Here is a 17097-nt window from a genome sequence, read left to right as displayed (position 1 = left end):
ATCGCGGTTTTTTCAATTTGTTGTTTACGTATGGCGTGAAGGTAGGTGCATTCAAATCAATTTAAAGATTGTTTACACGACCCAATCGATTTGTTTTTAATAAATGTGAGTATATCCCAAAAAATCAACTGAAGCGTAGCTTTAGCGGGTGTGTCGCTGAGCTCTCCTCGGCACCGCAGACAAACGAGCCCGCTGTTAACGCTCCGCAGCGTCCGTTAAGCCTCGAGTCACGAAGGTGCTGCATTATTAAAAAAAAAAAAGTGCTCCAGGATGCCCATGGTACTGCGATCCAGAAAGTCCCTCCGCCCCGGCGAGGTACAGTTGCCGACGTCGACAGCCAGGAGAAGCTCCAGGAGCAGGCAGGAGAGAGCTACGTACGAGGTGGGATTTCTATTACTCAGCCTTTCCTTTCCGCCTCCTCTTCCTCCGCTGCTGCAAACTTCATCGTGGGCCACGTAGCTCACTGGCTAACGTCAACGGCGAAGACGTTAGTTGGCTAATACGTGTAGAATACTTAAGCGAGGATTATAAAGAGGCCGTACTGCTCTTAAGTCATCCAACTTTACTGCTTTAGTTTTTTTTTTTTTACCGCAATAAATATTTGCTTAAGCGGCTAGCATTGTTTTAGCTAACTCCGCGTGCGAGCCAAAACTTAGTTAAAGGTCTCTAATCATGGTAAGTTTTTTTAACTAGCTTAGGATGTTTATATGTGGTTAATAACAAAAAAATACCTTTCATATTATTTCCTTCCCCTTTTCTGTTACTTTAATGGTTAACACACTTAATGCAGAGTGCACGCAGCAACTAGTGCTTTATTCCATCGCTTGTTAACGTTAACGGTGTTACCGATATCTCCTGTCAGGAGTCAGACGAGTCAGACTCTGAGCTTGTCCTGCTCCAGGAGGAGATGGAGAGACGTGAGGCTGAGCTGGAGGAGGAAGCTGCTGAGGAGGCAGATCTGACGGTAGGCTATAATTCACCTACAAACACCCCCCTTTCTCTCACTTTCAGATATTGTTCTGTGCACGCATGATGTGGGGGGAGGGAGCAAAGCAGAGCCACCTGTGAGGCCTCCTGGGTGTGGCAGAGCTCCTATTTGCACAGCCCTGCAGTATAAATATCCTGCTTTGTGTCATTGCAGCTGCATAAAACCGCTTCCGGGAAATACTGGCAGGCCAGTGCGGAAATGTCTCAACCTCCTTTGCCCTGCTGGCAGAGAAGAGAGCTGTTGCTTATTTAGTAATAAACAGAAGATTGAATAGTCACAATCAATACTGGCTTATATCTATTTTCATCTCTCTCTTAAATATCTCATATCACCCCAAAAGAGCACTTTGTTCTCAGACAGCTGGCATTCTTGTGGTTCCTTAAAACTCTATAAAACATTCCCTCTGATAAAGCTAATAGTTATGCCTGGATCAGGTGACCCCCGAACCCTCCCTTAGTTACACTGCAATGGGCGTCCGCTGCTGGGGGCCACGGTGCACCAAGTGTTTTTTCTTCACTCAACCTGTGTTTATAAACCATTCTGCATTTAATCTTTAGTTATTATTAGTCTCTGGCTCTCTTCAGCAGCATGCTTACCACCAACCAGAGAAGCTGCCCCTCCCTGAGCCTGGGTCTGCTGGAATTTTCATCCTGTTAAAAGGGAGTTTTTCCTTCCCACTGTTGCCAAGTGCTTGCTCATAGGGGGTCGACTAATTGTTGGGGTTCTCCCTGTATTATTGTAGAGAGAAGACCCCAGTATAATGCACCTTGAGGTGACTGTTGCTGTGATGATTATATGAATACAGTTGAATTTAAAGTAAATGAATATTGCAGAATAGTAGAGTATTTCTGTAATTAAAATAAAGGCAACTGTAAAACATGAAACTTGCTGGGTTCAAATATATCTGCAAAAGCTGAAGCCTGGGGTCTCTCTGGATACTCGGACATGCATGTTGGGTTAATTGGCCGTAGTTGCAAATATGAGTGCAAATCTGTTCTGTCTCTGTGTGTGAGCCTTGCCACATAGACTGGCAACCAGTCCAGGGTGTACCCTGTCTCTCACCCTTTCACAGTTGGGATTGGCTCCTACCCAACTGTGACCCTAAACTGGATTAGCAGAACAAAACTCATCTGTTCAAATCTGCATATTCACTGTGAATCCACTGTTTGTTCATTTTATCTTGTGCTTTATTTTATTGTTCTTATTCTGCCATTGTTTTACTAAGTGTTTTATCCTATTGTAAAGTGTCCTTGGGTGACTTGAAAGGCGCTCATAAATAAAATTTATTATTATTATTATCATTAAGATGCATGATGATGCTGATGCCAGCAGCACATTTTAAAAACGTGTCTTTACCACTTGTGCATCGTCAGCTCTTTTGATAAAAGGGAGGAGACAAATTGCTGTTTGTTTAAGACAGAAACGTTCTTCCAGGCGTGATTGTTTTACAGTTTCTGTTCTCAACAGTTTGGGGAGGTTGTTTTGTTTCATAATGTGCCAGTTTTCATGAAATGGGTGACACTGATTAACTACAGCTGGGTCACTTTAGCACCAGGTCTCACTTACTATACGGGAATGCATATATGGTTTGACATTGTCTTCATTGTCTTTAATAAGTGAGGATCTTTCTGGAAGTGTAGATCTGGGGAGCCTGGCGGCTGTTCCTGAACATGTTTTGCAAATGTGCTTGGCTTTCAACAGTGTATCAAAGTATCGTTTACATTAATGCAATGACCCAGTGCAATGAAGTGACCCATTAAAATCAGTGCAGGGGTTTCAATGTTGTGGCTGACGGGTGTAATATGAAGTATGTTTGGAAACGCAGGTACGTATCTAAGTGTTTGTTTGTTTGTAGGGGGCACTGCTATATATTTTACTGGCAAGTTAATGTAGCATCCATAAAATGTGACCTGTAGAGTGGCCACGCCCACTTTTGGACCACTGGGCTGTCAGTGTATTTATGAAAATGAGCAGGCAGAGGTGGAGCAGAGCAAGGCTAATGTTGAGCACTGACTGCCATGAGAATATCAGGTCAAACAATGCTGTAGCCACGGTAAGGCTCGTGTCATGCAGGTAAACAAATATTAACAAGTCAACAGCAGCCACGCACCAGTCAGGAGAGCTGCTTTAAATGGGTGTAGCTAGTCAGTGTGGGAGCTTTGATGTTGACGGGAGCCAGCGGGAGCAGGAAGACTAAGACTGGAAAAGTCTCTCAGTGATTCACTGCTAGCTTTTTAGATAGCCGTAGGTGTTACGTTTCCTTTGGTGTGTGCCATGAAGCTATTCAGAATCCCTGCTTCATGTGTGTGTGTGTGTGTGTGTGTGCTACATGATTACACAGATTTATAACAGATATTTCATCTTCCTCAGGATCTGAAGGATTGCAGTGTTGTGCTGGACCGTCTCCAAGCTGACGAAAAGAGTTTGAAAAAAGACCTCGAGGAGAAAGAAGACATGAACCGCAAAGGTGGGAAACCAGTCTCCAGAATCCCAACTTTCCAGAAGCGACCCGCTGGAGCCAGTCAGAGCACGGAGCTGCCGGTTCCCAGAAAGGACACTCCAGTCCATGCTCAGCCTCCTGAGAAACTTGGAAGTCTGGAAACTTCAAAGTCCAAGCCGCCTGATCCCAGAGAAACAGCGCTCCCCGCGCCATTGTTCCACACCCCCAAAATTGGCTTCGAGGCTCCTTCTACATTCAGCAGGACAGAAGTGGCTCTTGCGACAGCTCACGGCCCTCTGATTGCTGCTCAACCTGTTCACTCCCCTCTTCTGACTGCAAGCCCCCGGCCTGCTCTCAGATCAGAGCAAGTCAAGAGCAAAACCTCAGAAACCACCCCAGATGGGCCTACAACACATCTGCCACGCGAGAGCTTCCCCAGCAAGATACCCTGGGAGGAGCCAGCGGAGACGTACGACCCCGCAGTTAAAGACAGGATTCTCCTCACTCCATCTGGAGACTCTGAAAAGTCTGCAGAGATCTTTCAAGCACCTGAGGACAGCCAAGTGGAAGCTATAATGGACGAAGAACCTCCATGGGAGACAGAGCCACTGAACACAGCTGGTTTGAGGGACAGTATATCTTCATCAGAAGCTGAATGTGAGGATGAGTTGGCTGGTGAGAGATCAGAGGAAGTGAAGGAGGATCGTAAACCACTCATAAGCCAGTCAAAGTTCCCAAAGCTCGAAGAGAAAAAAGCAGATCCCGACTCAGACGCTGCTGCAGCACCAAAGACGCCCGCTAAAGTGAAAGCAACCAAGTCAGCCAAGGTGAGTTATGTCACTGTTTGAGACTGAGAGCTTCCACTGGCGTCTGTTTCCTTGATCGTCTCAGCTGAGGCATATTTAGGAATTCTTCAGAATTCTACCACTCCCTGCAGTAGCAGCTTTGGTATGCATCACAGTATGCTATGCTATGCTTAAGCTGTGAGTGTGATGTAGCCTGTTGGAGTGTATAAATTCTCCCCTTATCATCCTTCAGAGGTCAGGATGTCCCAGTTTTACCCTCTTCTGCTTCCTGAGCACCACCTTGCTGCTTCTCGGAGGGTTCTCTCACCACGTGTGGCACTACGGGCTTCCCATGTCCGTGTCCCAGCTCACGGCTCAGCTGGAGCTGCACTGGCTGGAGGGCTTTGGATTGTTACCAGAGCCCTGTAGCACTGACTGTCGGTAAATGATATCAGCAACTGGATATTTTTGAGTTATTTATGTCAGAAATATTATATTCACCTGTCAGGATTAACTAATGTACTGCTGAATGTGGTCCTTGTTGTTCAGAGTGCACCTGGTGGAAAGCATTCCTGTCGGTCTCTACCAGTCTTCCCCCTCGTCCAGAAAGAGCATCGCAGACAGCTGGCTGCACCTGCTGGACAGAGCCAACAGCTCAGTCCACATCGCCGCTTTTTATTTCACACTGCGGGACAGCGATCTGGGCTCGCACGAATCCTCAGACTCTCAGGTGAGCACAACCACCTGCACACTCAGGTCTCACAATGCGGCACATCAGATGGTTGTACCTGAAGCTTTAAGCCTCTGAGCTAATGGCCTCGCATGATTCTCAGGGAAGAAAGGTCTTTGAGCAGCTGATGAAACTTGAATCCAAAGGTGTAAAGCTCCAGATCGCTGTCAACGCCCCCCAACAGTCAAATCACGACACAGCCGACCTGGCTGGGACAGGTAAGAGTGCCAGGTTTGTGTTTCAGAATAGGACGTTTAAGGAATTTCAGCATTAATTTCCCATGCTATTTTGTTTTTCCGTTGCAGGTGCAGAGGTCAGAGAGGTGGACCTCAAAGCCGTTACTGGAGGCATCGTCCACACCAAGCTGTGGGTGGTTGACCAAAAGCACTTCTATGTGGGCAGTGCTAACATGGACTGGCGCTCTCTAAGCCAGGTATGGTGCAAACTCCTAAACTATTATATATAGGTTGTATAAGAGATGGATATCCTCACTAATCCCCCTGTTTTTAGTCGGGTAATGTCAAGTAAGAAGTCTCCACACAACATTTTTAAGTGGGGCAGGGAGACAGATCCGTCCCAGCTTAAGTACATTAGTGTCAACAGAGTGCAGGACTGATGTCTCATGGTTTTTGTTTCCTCTGTGCTGTCATAGAGAAGAAATATTTCTAATATGGTCAGCTCTGTCAATGGGCACAGAAGCCCCGCTCAGCTGCTGATTTAAACCCTCTGTTGGTGAGGGGCAGCCAGTTAGACGTAAACTGGGAGAGGCCCTAAAAGAGCAGCTACACCAAAGCCCAGCATGAACTGTGCAAAGCTGCTTTACTGGAGTCCATGAATAAAAATACAGAGTCCAGCTTTAAAACCTGAAAATGATACATTTCCCTTTAGAAGAAGTAATTACATCCCTGTATCAGCCCACACATCGTGCATACTAGCACAGTGGCTGTGCTGTGTCAGAGCTAATGCAGACTGTGGACTCTCTTGAACAAAGGTGAAGGAGGTGGGTCTGTCAGTGGAGGACTGCAGCTGCCTGGCTCAGGATGCCTTTCGGATCTTTGGGGTGTATTGGAGCATCGGCGGTGTGATAAACGGTTCCCTGCCTCCGTACTGGCCCGCTCGCCTCTCTGCCCTGTCGAGTTCCCAGAAGCCCCTGCATCTGAAGTTCAACGGGGTCCCTGCTCAGGTCTACCTCTCTGTGAGTATCCTTTCAGGAGGAATCCTTTTGAGTTCTGCTGTCATTTTACAGGAACTGTGTTGCATCGATTGCTATTTGTTTTATAGACACAGGCAGATGAGTCTATGTTACGTCATCATACTAAATGCTCAATGACAAACAGATTTATTCCCAACACTGAACGAATGGGAATATCCTAACATTTGATCAGGAATAAACAAAAAAGACAAACAGCTGCTGTCTGTGGTTTGTTTGGAGTCTTTTAGTCAGTGAGAGAAACATTAAAACCAACATCTTTGTTCATTATTATTTTAATTTGCTGTTCTTTTCTAAATCTGTACAGATGGTGCGTCTTTAACTGCCTTCTTTTACATCATGAATACACATTAGTGGCCCAGTGCCACGGGAAGCCATCCCTGTTCATGCCATCATACTTCAGATCATAAACCATTCCAAGCCTTCTCTGTGGTTTTATCTTCTCTTCCAGTTTCTTTTCTTTTGTCCTTCGGTTGCAGGCTGATCTGAGCTTCCCTCGTCCAGAGAATGCTGGACCAGGATTTCTGGGGCTCGTTCAGATTTTTGTAGATGTTTGTGTCTAATCTCCCCTTTCTGTCTTTGTTACGATAGCTGGTTTGCATGGTGTACTGAACTCTCTGCAAGATTCCTCTTATGTTCGACTTGGATAATGATATGCTTACTTCTGTGCTTACCCCTCTAAGACTGATGTGCTTTCGGGTTTTCTTTACCATGAAAAAGGAGTCTGCAATCACCAGGGCACTATTTTTTTTGTAAGAATGTAAAAAAAAGTGTAGGTTTCATAGAGCTCTTGTATCCAGAGCTCCTTTAGCTGCATGTTGTGGGTTCACAGAAACACCAATTGCACTCTGGGACTTTTACTTTGGTTTAGCCCCCTGAAATAAAATCATCTTCATAATGTAACTATGCCCTGAATATGTTTTGGTGTAAAGCTAAAAAACAACATTTGTATGTTTGTCTGAAACTGCTTTTGCACCATTCCAATCTCAAGATAAGGACATCACTCAGCTGTCACAGGCTTTTCTTCCTCCTGTGTTGGCTCTGTTGATCATCATTGCTTCTGCTGTGTCTGTTTTCTGCAGAGCGCCCCTCCACAAATCTCAGCCCGTGGCCGCTCTGACGATCTGTCCACTATTCTGTCTGTCATCAACGATGCTCAGGGATTCGTTTACATCTCTGTCATGGACTTCCTTCCACTGTCTCAGTTCACGGAGCCACTCAGGTACACTCCACTCACACAGCTGCACTGTTCATGTCATTTAATAGCGATTCTTAAGTCAGTCAACCTTAATGCAAGACACAATCAGAAATTACTGTTATGCTGTTAAAAAATGTTATGTCGACTTACTAAAAAGGTAAAAGATTGGCTTACAAAGCAGCCTCTCATTAAGATCAAGTACACACGCTCAGAGAGCATTTCAGGAGGAAGAAATTTGCTCGTTCTGCTTCTACCTGCCTGCATCAAACAGTAAAAGTGCTGATGTGTCTTGTGGAAGCTGTAGAGCTTTAAAGTATGTCCTGGTCTCTCATTTTCAGGTTCTGGCCCGCCATCGACACGGCCCTGCGTGCTGCGGCGTGCACCAGAGGCGTGCGAGTCCAACTGCTGGTCAGCTGCTGGGAGCATTCTTCTCCTGACATGTTCATCTTCCTGCAGTCCCTGCAGGTGCTCAGGAGGCATCCACTGACGTGCGACATTGACGTGGTACGTTTGAAGATTTGATTTTTCTTTTCATGAAACGTTTTAAGTCACCGATGACATGGCGGATTCTAAAGCAACGTTTTTTGTATGATCTGTAGAAAATCTTTACAGTGCCTTCAACAGCAGAGCAGAAGAAGATTCCCTTTGCACGAGTCAACCATGCCAAGTACATGGTTACAGACAGAGTGGTCTATATAGGTATGCTGCCAGCACTGGCTACATTTTAACACTTTTTAGCTCCTTTGAACTGTGAAAGGCAAAATTTAACAGCATAAGGTGTCCAGCTTTTAACATTTAGTAGGTAATGTCTGTAAAGTGGAACGATTATACTCAATTTCAGCTCTGTTTCTGTTCTTGAACTTTCCAAAAGTAGCTTTGCATTCATCACCAGTGTTGGGACTAACGCGTTATTAAGTAACGCGTTACAGTCACTACGTTATTATTGTGGTAACGAGCACGGTAACTAGTTATTATGCCAAAACCAGGAACGCGTTACTGGGATTTAGATAGGGTCGTTACTCGTTACTTCGTGTGGTGGCTATCGCGGAGTTTCCACAGATTCAATAACATTAGCAAGTGGTGGAGGGCAGCAGGTGGATGAAGGAAAGGGGAGGCAAGAGGAGAGACCCGAAGCGGCTGCTGGTCCGAGAGTGTCAGGTGAACTGAACTTCAGGTAAGAAGTTATAACCTGCAGTCCATCTGGGTCAGATATGAACCAAGTTTAGGTTGAGTTTATTTTTGTTATGCTGACTTTTTCGTACTGCGTGCTAGCTAGCATGACGGAGTTTCTATACAGCTGGGTGGTGCTATGTTACTGATGTTGAACTTTATTTTGTTCATAAGGTTAATTATTAGAGTTGCCAACCGTCCTGTAAAAAACGGAATCGTCTCGTATTCAGAGAAAATATTACGCGTTTCGTATTTAGGTGAAAAGAAACACAGTTTGTCCCGGACTTCAGCTACAATGAAAAAGACACAAAGCTGGATTTATTCTGTCTTTGCTGCACAGCTGCCTCTTCTTCTCTCATTCTCTCACCCTCCCTCTCCTGTTTCTACTTCAATCATGAAATTGATCAATGATCAGCTGATCGGCTTTTGTCTCTTGTTTGTTTATCGCCCACTTTGCGCCAGAAAGAGGAACCCATGTCGCGCTAAACAACAGCAGCACGTTTAAGCTTGATCAGCTGTTGTTAGAATTTATTTAATATTAATTTCTAGTATCAGCTGATGTTTGCTGGAGCCACAGCTGTAAATCTGCTGGTCATGATATGGTTTGGTTATGTGGTGAGAGGGAAACATGAAGATGAAACCAGGAGATGTCCTTACTGAATCATCAGAGCTGTGATGGAGAAACAGGTTTACCTTTAAGGTGACATGAATGAGTTGAAGGGAAGTTATGAACTGTTTCTGAGAGACAAATAACACCAGGATCCTTTTTGTTACTTAGCTGACAGCTGGTAACTGTGCAGGGGCGGGTCTAGCAAAGTGTTGCCTGGGGTCCATGTAGGGCATTAAAAGGGAGAGGGGAAATACTTTTTTTTCTTATTCTCATTTAAAATGTCTCACTTTTAAAAAAATAATTATCTGAGTCTTACAACAAACGATTGATAGATTGATACATATATACCATCAGAACAGTGTACATCACTGTCACAACAGTGTTTATTTTCATTCAAAGGCTTTATGATTTTTCCTATAATGGTGGGCCGGTCTCTAGTCAAATTCCCCGGGACGATTTTTTTTTGTCCCAGTCCAGCTCTGTATGCAGCTCATCTGCAGTCTGGTGTTGCCTACATCTTCCTATTCAGAAGGCAGAATTTCCGAGTTCTGAGTACAATCGAAAGCAACACGACTGCAGTTTTTGTGTTGGATGTAAAAAGCGAGGATAGAATGGCTAGGATAGAATCAGGCGTGGGATTTCTCTCGTGGAAGTGTGCACATTATTTTTTTCCTTTCTATTGGTAGGTGGCACAGTGCACTTGTGGCAAGTAAGCAAGCTAGAAGACTGGCAGTCTGGCTGGGTATCCAGTTACGGAAGCAACACATTAACAAGAGAATTCTGAGTTAAACCAAAGTTACTTTCCCTAGTAACTAGTTACTCTGAAAGTAACTTGAAGTAACTGAGTTACTTTTGATAGAAGTAACTAGTAATGTAACTAAGTTACTAATTTAAAGTTACTTACTCAACACTGTTCATCACATATTGAGTCTTAGTGCAGCGCTTCATCCTCTAATTGTTTTAGCTGCTCTCCTTGTAAAGCCATCCTCCACGGTTTAAACACCAGGTGGGCGGGGCTTCTAAAATGACCATATTAGGTATTTCCAATCTCTGTCACAACATACAGATCTAAGAGTAAAAAACTGTCTGATCACATTGTTTTAAACTTGTGTACGTGTGACAGAAAGTATAGAAAAGCATTCGATAAATGGAGACTGTAGCTCTCACCCAGAGTCTCCTGTGGTCCAGCTTGTTAAACTGCTTCTCTTCACAGGGACGTCCAACTGGTCAGAAAACTACTTTGCGTTCACGGCTGGCGTGGGCTTGGTGGTGAACCAGACGGGCTCTGCTGTTAAACCGGGCCAGCAGACTCTGCAGAGCCAAGCAGAGGAGCTGTTCCTCAGAGACTGGGGGTCTGAGTACGCCTCCACGCTCCCCGTTGAAGACGTGGACGTGTGCCCGCGCCATTGAGGGAATCAAAAGCGCATCGCATTTAGAAGAGCTGTATGCTTTCTTGCTGCTACTACTTGAACTTTATTGCATCTATGCAGAATCCGCTGGCTGTTTGTTTTATTGCAGTTTACCGACTAGCTGCCTTTTTTCTGTATATAGTTGCGTTTTCAGAGCACATTATTTTGTTTTTTTTTTAATTTCTCTGTGGTGTTTTTAATATTCTGTCAGCAGCTGAAATATGCTGACAGATGTGACAAGTGTGTTACATTATAAATAAAACAACATTCTGGAGACCTTTAAGACGTCTTTTCTCTGGATTTTCTTACAAAATCTGAACTTTTACAACAGAAAAAGTCTGAATACTACATAACCAACACGTGTTATTTTATAAACTGAGAGCTGTCAGCACAGCAGTAATATTCCAACTCGTTGCACACTTTTAAACCATCAACATAGAATCATTTTATTATAATGATGATTGTGTGAAATCAGCTACAAAATCATAATGGTGTTCCACAAAGTTAAAGGTGACCTATTGCAGTTTCAAAACAATTAGCTTGGTATTACATACAAGCTTTCACCTGCAGCCATTTCAAACAAAGAGCTTCAGGCTGCTTTAAACACTTTCAAGCAGGCTTTTCTACTCATGGCTCTGTATGATGTCAGAGAGGGGACACACCTAATATGGTAATCTTTCTGGATTCCTCAAGAGCCCTTTCTCTTTCTTATGACATCACACCTCTGGCTGTGAGCGCCAAAGCGCCATCCTCATGCTGTTTTTAGTTTATGAGGGGCAGCCAATCGGATGAAAGCTGGCAGAGAGAGTTTATTTCAGTGGATGAACTGAGGAGCTGTACCAACAGCCTGTTTCAGACAAACGACTCATTTGACCCGAGAATCGTGTTACTTTTTTTTTTTTTTTAACAGGACTTTCCACAGTGAATCTGTGCTGTCTTAAGCTCAATGCTAGAAGGAAAAATCTTTATATACGTGAACTGAAGCAGCTATTTCAAAACAAAACCCACAGAGATCCAGATGATGCATTTACAAATAATCTAACTACTAACTTCAGGTTTATGTGCCTTCATCTTCACATTTAAGAATCTTTTCTCTGCACACATCTGGGAAAAAGAAGAAATGGGATGAACCATGTACAGCCTGTGTCAGTGTCGAACGCTGCAGTTCCAGCTTTAGCTCGTCACACCTGCTTAGTGTCACTGTTGTGTGAGACAGCACACCTGCTAGCTGCCAGCTGTACAAAAGCATCCACAGCTTTGTTTTGTAGCTGTGGAGCAGCTCCACGTGCACAAATGAAACGTCAGACGGTGAATGAAGCAGCAAGGATGGGTGCAGATTCTTTTTACACAAACTCTGCAACCATCCCAGTCCTTTCATATCCACGGGCAGGAGAAGCTTGAAGACGGGCTCTCACTCCATGGAGAGCTGCACACTGTCTGACTGGCCCTGCTGATGTTGTTGCTGCTGCTGCTGCTCAAACTTCCTGGCTAGAAGGCGAGACATGAGACAGACGGAGAGTTACTACAATAAGCAGAAGATCTACAGGTCGTCCAGCAGGCTTTCCACACTCTTGTGAATGTTTTATGCACCATTTTGAAATGTTGAATTAATGTCTTTATTAATGTGAAGGAAAACATTACACAAAAGAGCCACCAGATAACTCAGTTTAAAAAAAAAATCCCCACTTTTCCCCATCTAACGCAGCCCACACTGAGCCAGCACACACAGGCTCGACTACGTTAGTATCTGGTTTCACACTACAGTGATTTCAGGTTACTTTTTTGCTCTTTGTTTGGTAAATACGACTTAAGGGGAACAGATTTCTTTAAAAAAACAACAACAAAAAAAAAAAACATAAGGACAAAGATAAAGCAGAGTGTTTCTGTTAGAGGAGTTAACTGGTGGAACAGGTGCAGTTTATTTTCGTTGTTTAAAAATAGAGTATTAGAAAAATTATAAATCAAGAATGAAAAGAGCAAAATAATAACACTGAAACTCTTGGTTGTTTTGCTTTGATTATATTAATGACATTTAATTTAATATAGTTACTTATCTAAGGTGGAAAGTTTTTGTTTTGTACATTGTATTGTATTGTATCTTTATTTGTTTCAGACATATAAAACAAAAAAACAATATATACACACTACATATATTTTCATTTACAGATACGAATATATATGTAGATATAAGCACACACATGTATGTGTGTACATGAGCTGCATGCTGAAAGATCTTTTGTTAAAAGGGTTGGCGTAATAAGCATATTCAGCCAATACCTTTTGATTAGCCTTGTCTCGTGCTTTCTTGCTTTGTGGTAGATCTTTATTCTGTATTCAGTGAGATATTTGAATGCTAATCAATAAATCAATAAAATGAGTCTGCTCAGCTCAATAGAATCTAAACTCTGGGGTGTGTTTTAGAATTACGCACGTGCTACAGAGGCTCACTGTAGACAAGTAGGGGAGGCATGATCGCAGAGGTTTTACCTGGAAAACAAAACCTCTAAGGCTGAAAAACAGTCACACACACACAAAAAAACAACAAAAAAAAACAACAACTCAATATCAAACCTCCGTCTGGCTTCGTCCAGCCATAGCCTCACCAGCAAGCACAACCCAGTGTAATGTTAAAGGCTTTGCCACACAATATTCACTGACTTGCTGTGCAACCTTATTTTAGTTCAATAAAGGCAGCATCTACAGTACTGTGCAAAAGTCTTGAGCCACCTACCGTTTTGCTTCAATGGAGACAATTTCTTGTAATTTCTTAAAGTTGTTTTGACCAATTAAAACACTATTCCTTGGACATCACTTGCATTGGTCCAGTCTTTGTACCATATCGTGTATTTATTTATTCATTTTTTTGTTAAGCGACTTAACACTGACCTACGAATGATCCAAGCATATAAAAAGGCATCTTACTCATGGATGACTCCACTTGGCAAAGAACCAAATTTTAATTGTATCTGTGTTAGGAGCATCCTTGTTTTCATTTCTTTAGCTGAAAAAAAAAGGTTACAAATAACAGTGTGGTCGGCGTAAAATAGTATTTTTGCAACAACAAGGCGATTCCCACAGAGAGGTTAGCTGAAAACATGGCGTATCTCGGCGTGGTGTGGAGTGGGTCCTTGAATCTTGACAAGTAGAAGAGGGAGAGAAAAGTATGAAGAGTATGTAAAAGAAAAGGGGAAAACCCAGACCCGACCCTTATTTCCCATCTTCCTGGTAAAGTAAGAGGAAATTAGAAGCGGGTCAAGACTTTTGCACAGTACTGTAGCGTCAAATCGAGTTTCACTGCAATCCACATCAGCCCACATGCATCCTCACCCAGAGAGTACATCTCCAGCTGCTGTCGCAGGCGGACCTTCTGCAGGCTGTCGTAGAAGTTGGGCTCCGGGCTGCTGCCCGCGGTGGGAGGCAGAGTGAAGATGCGCATGATCTTCCTCTTGTTTCTAAAGCGTACGTAAACAAACAGCGTCAGTCTGTGCTCGTTATCCGCAAACAACTAGGGGAACATCATCAACGAGCACACGGTTTGACCTGTAACATGTTAACCTGCCAAACCAGTTATTTACAGTCGTTATGAGGTAAGGTTAAGAAACGCGTCCTTACTTTCTGGCGTACATGAGCAGGCCGAAGCTGACCAGGATCACCAGCAGGTAGACATTCGTGGCCTCGTTCCACGCTTCGTGCACAGAGTAGTCTATGGAGTCGGGCTCGTTTCCCAAAACTCCGTGAGCGCCCATGGAAAATGCGGAAACTGCCACCAAACTACACGGAGAAACATCCAATTTTGAAGCAAAACCCTCTAAATTAGCCCCGTTAGCCTACACGTCCTCGCGAATCCACTGTGTAGTGTAAACACTACGTCACATCAGTTCTCTTTTCTTCGTTGCTCCCCTTCCGGTTTAGACGCACTGCTGCCCCCTACAGTCCCAAATCTTATCAACCCAGTAAAAAAAAAATCAATTCTGAAATTAATTCATTGATGCAGGTTTGATTGGAGAATTAAATTAATTATTACAGCACAAAATGTTTTATTTTATTCTGTGTTGTTTTTTGGGTCCTTTCCTGTTATTTGTCCTTCCTGAAGGGAACTTTACAAGCGTGTATTTGTTTTTACTTGTAAGATAAGATAAGACTTTATTGATCCCACAACGGGGAAATTTTTTGCGTCACCTCAGCTCAGGTACAGATATGAAGGAAATACAAAAATACAATTAAGTACAATCAATGAAAAATAGTAAGATAATACTATATACAATGGTAGCATACACAGTATGTGATTATGGATATAGTTGGAAATATGGAAGACAAACTATATAGCTTGGAAGGTCATGGAAGGTCCATTATGCATGATTGTTCTATATATTCAGATTCATTTTGGTGAAAATCAGGTCAGCATCACCCCAAATGTGCAAATCAGTAAAAGCTATATCTTACCCACATATGTTATTTTACTCATGAGCACAACTGCAACAGGAGGAAGCAAATAATGAATGAGAACTACTAAAGGTAAAAGCACACCGATTTCCAACCTCCAATCTGTTCATCCATTTATGTGATGTCACGGGTTGGGTTTTTTATTTTTTCAGCCCTGCCTTCTCTCTTTTCTGAATCTTGAGACCAAATAAGTATGTCAGTTTGCCATCTTACAGAATGCCGTTTCATAAAATATATCTGGAGGACAGAAGAGACACACAGGTGTATGTTTCTGTAGTGGTTGTTACCTTTGCTGTATAGAGGGAAACAAAAAGCAAAAAGATCAGGATGGTGATCCAACTTTCTGGTCTTCACCGTTTGAAAGTGTGGCAAAAATCCAAAGGATATCGTTCCATTTTACAGAATGGTAAACTTTTCAAAAGGAACAATGAGAGATACCAGGTGCCGCACTTCTTTTAACTGACTCCAAAGTAAACATCTCTCATCACTACAGTGATGCTGACTGACCTCCTTCCTCACCTCCTCTGCTCCTATCTTTGGTGGGAGAGACTCAGACTGGCCGGAGGGGAGGCAAGGAAAAGAACTGAGGATATACAGACTGACAAATAACAATGGCAACAATGTTAGCAGACCTGTTCAGCCTCTGGAAAAAGCTGCTCAGCAGCATTAAGTGAGTTAAACAAATGCAAAGTAAACTGGGATGATTAATATGTCTCACATGTATAAAATCTAACTGAATCATGTAAAATCAGTTATCCATTTGTAATTAAACCAATCTGCTGCACGGCACCAACTCAGTAAAATTTAATTTTAGCATCATAAACATGGCTCAATCAGCATAAAAGCACTTTAGGGCATACGGATCTGTAGATGACAGTGTGACAAAGTGGAGGAGCAGTTGCAATGCTCTCCATTTGTCCCATATGTGTTTACCTTTTTTTTTTTTTTTTTTTGCACATTGTACACATTATTCCGTTTCTATGTATTTACTATGTTTTGCCATTTGTCAAGTAACATTGCTTCACTCACTATCCCGGGTTTGTTTGTGTAAGCGTTTTGTTGCCGGCAAATCAAACATTCTGCAAATTAAGCTAAATACTCAGTTACATGTTTCTTTATATTTTATTATGTTACAGATTAAGTCATTTGTTCATATTTACTTTGCTTGTCTTTTCAGTCTTCATGAGGGTCAGGTGTGAGGAAACGCCTGCCTGGCATTTCCTCATTTTAAAGTCCTGATGATGTCACATATGACATCAGCAGGTCAAACCAAGTGGAGGGGTTTCTTTTTCCATAGAGATGCTTCCTTTTGTTTGTGTTATGGTTTAAAGGGATTTGTTGAATGTTTTTCCTTTCGTTAATACTGCCATTTAGTTGTGTAAATGTGCATGTTAGAAGTGTGTAGAGGTTTTGTGTTTTTAGATCATCTGTGTAGTTTTAGATGCCTCAGTTGAGTGAGTGGTACTGGCTGGGCAATTGGAGGGAAATTGATGGCCCTATTTAAAGCCAGTCTCTACCAGATGCAGGAGAGGTGAGCTGTGTTAATTTGCAGTTTGTTAATAGAGTTTATTTGGGGAGGAAGTTTTGTTAAGTTACATTAAATTAAGTTCACTGTAAATAAATTGCTCACCTTGGAAACCTGAAATGTCTGCTTCCCTACCACCTTCCTTGACGTTCGAGTCTGACTACTTCACAGACAGAATGTATGTGACGTCGCATTGGCATCTTCAGAAAACCTGACCTCTGACCTTGACCTGACATCACTGACATTTGAAGTCATTGGAGTTTGTTTGGTTTTTTTTTAGTAGATACATGTATGGTATTAATTTCAAACGCCTCATTTGCAATTTATCACAAACTTAAGTGTCCACGCCTCCCACACACCCACCTCACCGGCGGAGTGACAACATGAGCCTTTCATGGCTGAGGGGTAAAAAATTTGTTGCTTGTATGAAATCCAGTCTGAGTGTACAATATTTGAAAGACACTAGTTTTCATTTTTAACTTTTCATAGGTTGACTTTGTACCATGATCAGAATAATGAAATTTTGTTTATTTGGAATAACCTAATTAAAAGGTATTTATTACAAATATGCACTAAAATTTAATGCAGA

At 42.7% G+C, this 17097-nt stretch overlaps 2 protein-coding genes across 4 annotated transcripts; one reads left to right on the top strand and one right to left on the bottom strand.

Moving 5' to 3' along the window:
* The first annotated feature begins 19 nt into the window (after positions 1-19).
* pld7 (phospholipase D family, member 7) lies at positions 20-10823 on the top strand. 2 transcript variants are annotated; one of them, XM_085419514.1, is made up of 12 exons: positions 20-381; positions 863-964; positions 3359-4255; positions 4467-4654; positions 4763-4943; positions 5047-5161; positions 5249-5376; positions 5935-6138; positions 7236-7375; positions 7690-7855; positions 7951-8050; positions 10345-10823. In XM_085419514.1, exons 1-12 carry the CDS (start codon positions 271-273, stop codon positions 10539-10541), a joined length of 2529 nt encoding a protein of 842 aa, XP_085275640.1. In that variant the 5' UTR covers positions 20-270; the 3' UTR covers positions 10542-10823. The 2 variants fall into 2 exon arrangements, with proteins under 2 accessions (XP_085275640.1, XP_085275641.1); XM_085419515.1 differs by lacking the exon at positions 20-381 and adding an exon at positions 416-675.
* A 525-nt stretch (positions 10824-11348) lies between these two features.
* On the bottom strand, positions 11349-14426 carry smim19 (small integral membrane protein 19). Of its 2 annotated transcripts, none has more exons than XM_085419518.1 (3): positions 14153-14422; positions 13868-13992; positions 11349-12028 (listed from the first exon to the last, which is right to left on the bottom strand). In XM_085419518.1, the coding sequence occupies exons 1-3, from the start codon at positions 14284-14286 to the stop codon at positions 11952-11954; spliced, it is 336 nt and encodes a 111-aa protein (XP_085275644.1). In that variant the 5' UTR covers positions 14287-14422; the 3' UTR covers positions 11349-11951. The 2 variants fall into 2 exon arrangements, with proteins under 2 accessions (XP_085275644.1, XP_085275651.1); XM_085419525.1 differs by lacking the exon at positions 11349-12028 and adding an exon at positions 12748-13674 and having other exon boundaries at positions 14153-14426.
* Positions 14427-17097: the final 2671 nt, after the last annotated feature.

The sequence above is a fragment of the Rhamphochromis longiceps genome, linkage group LG2 (genome assembly GCF_057381845.1).
Source record: "Rhamphochromis longiceps isolate RC_006_pf linkage group LG2, R_longiceps_female_GT1.1, whole genome shotgun sequence".
Classification (NCBI taxonomy): Eukaryota; Metazoa; Chordata; class Actinopteri; order Cichliformes; family Cichlidae; genus Rhamphochromis; species Rhamphochromis longiceps.
This window is presented reverse-complemented; position numbering and strand designations above follow the sequence as displayed.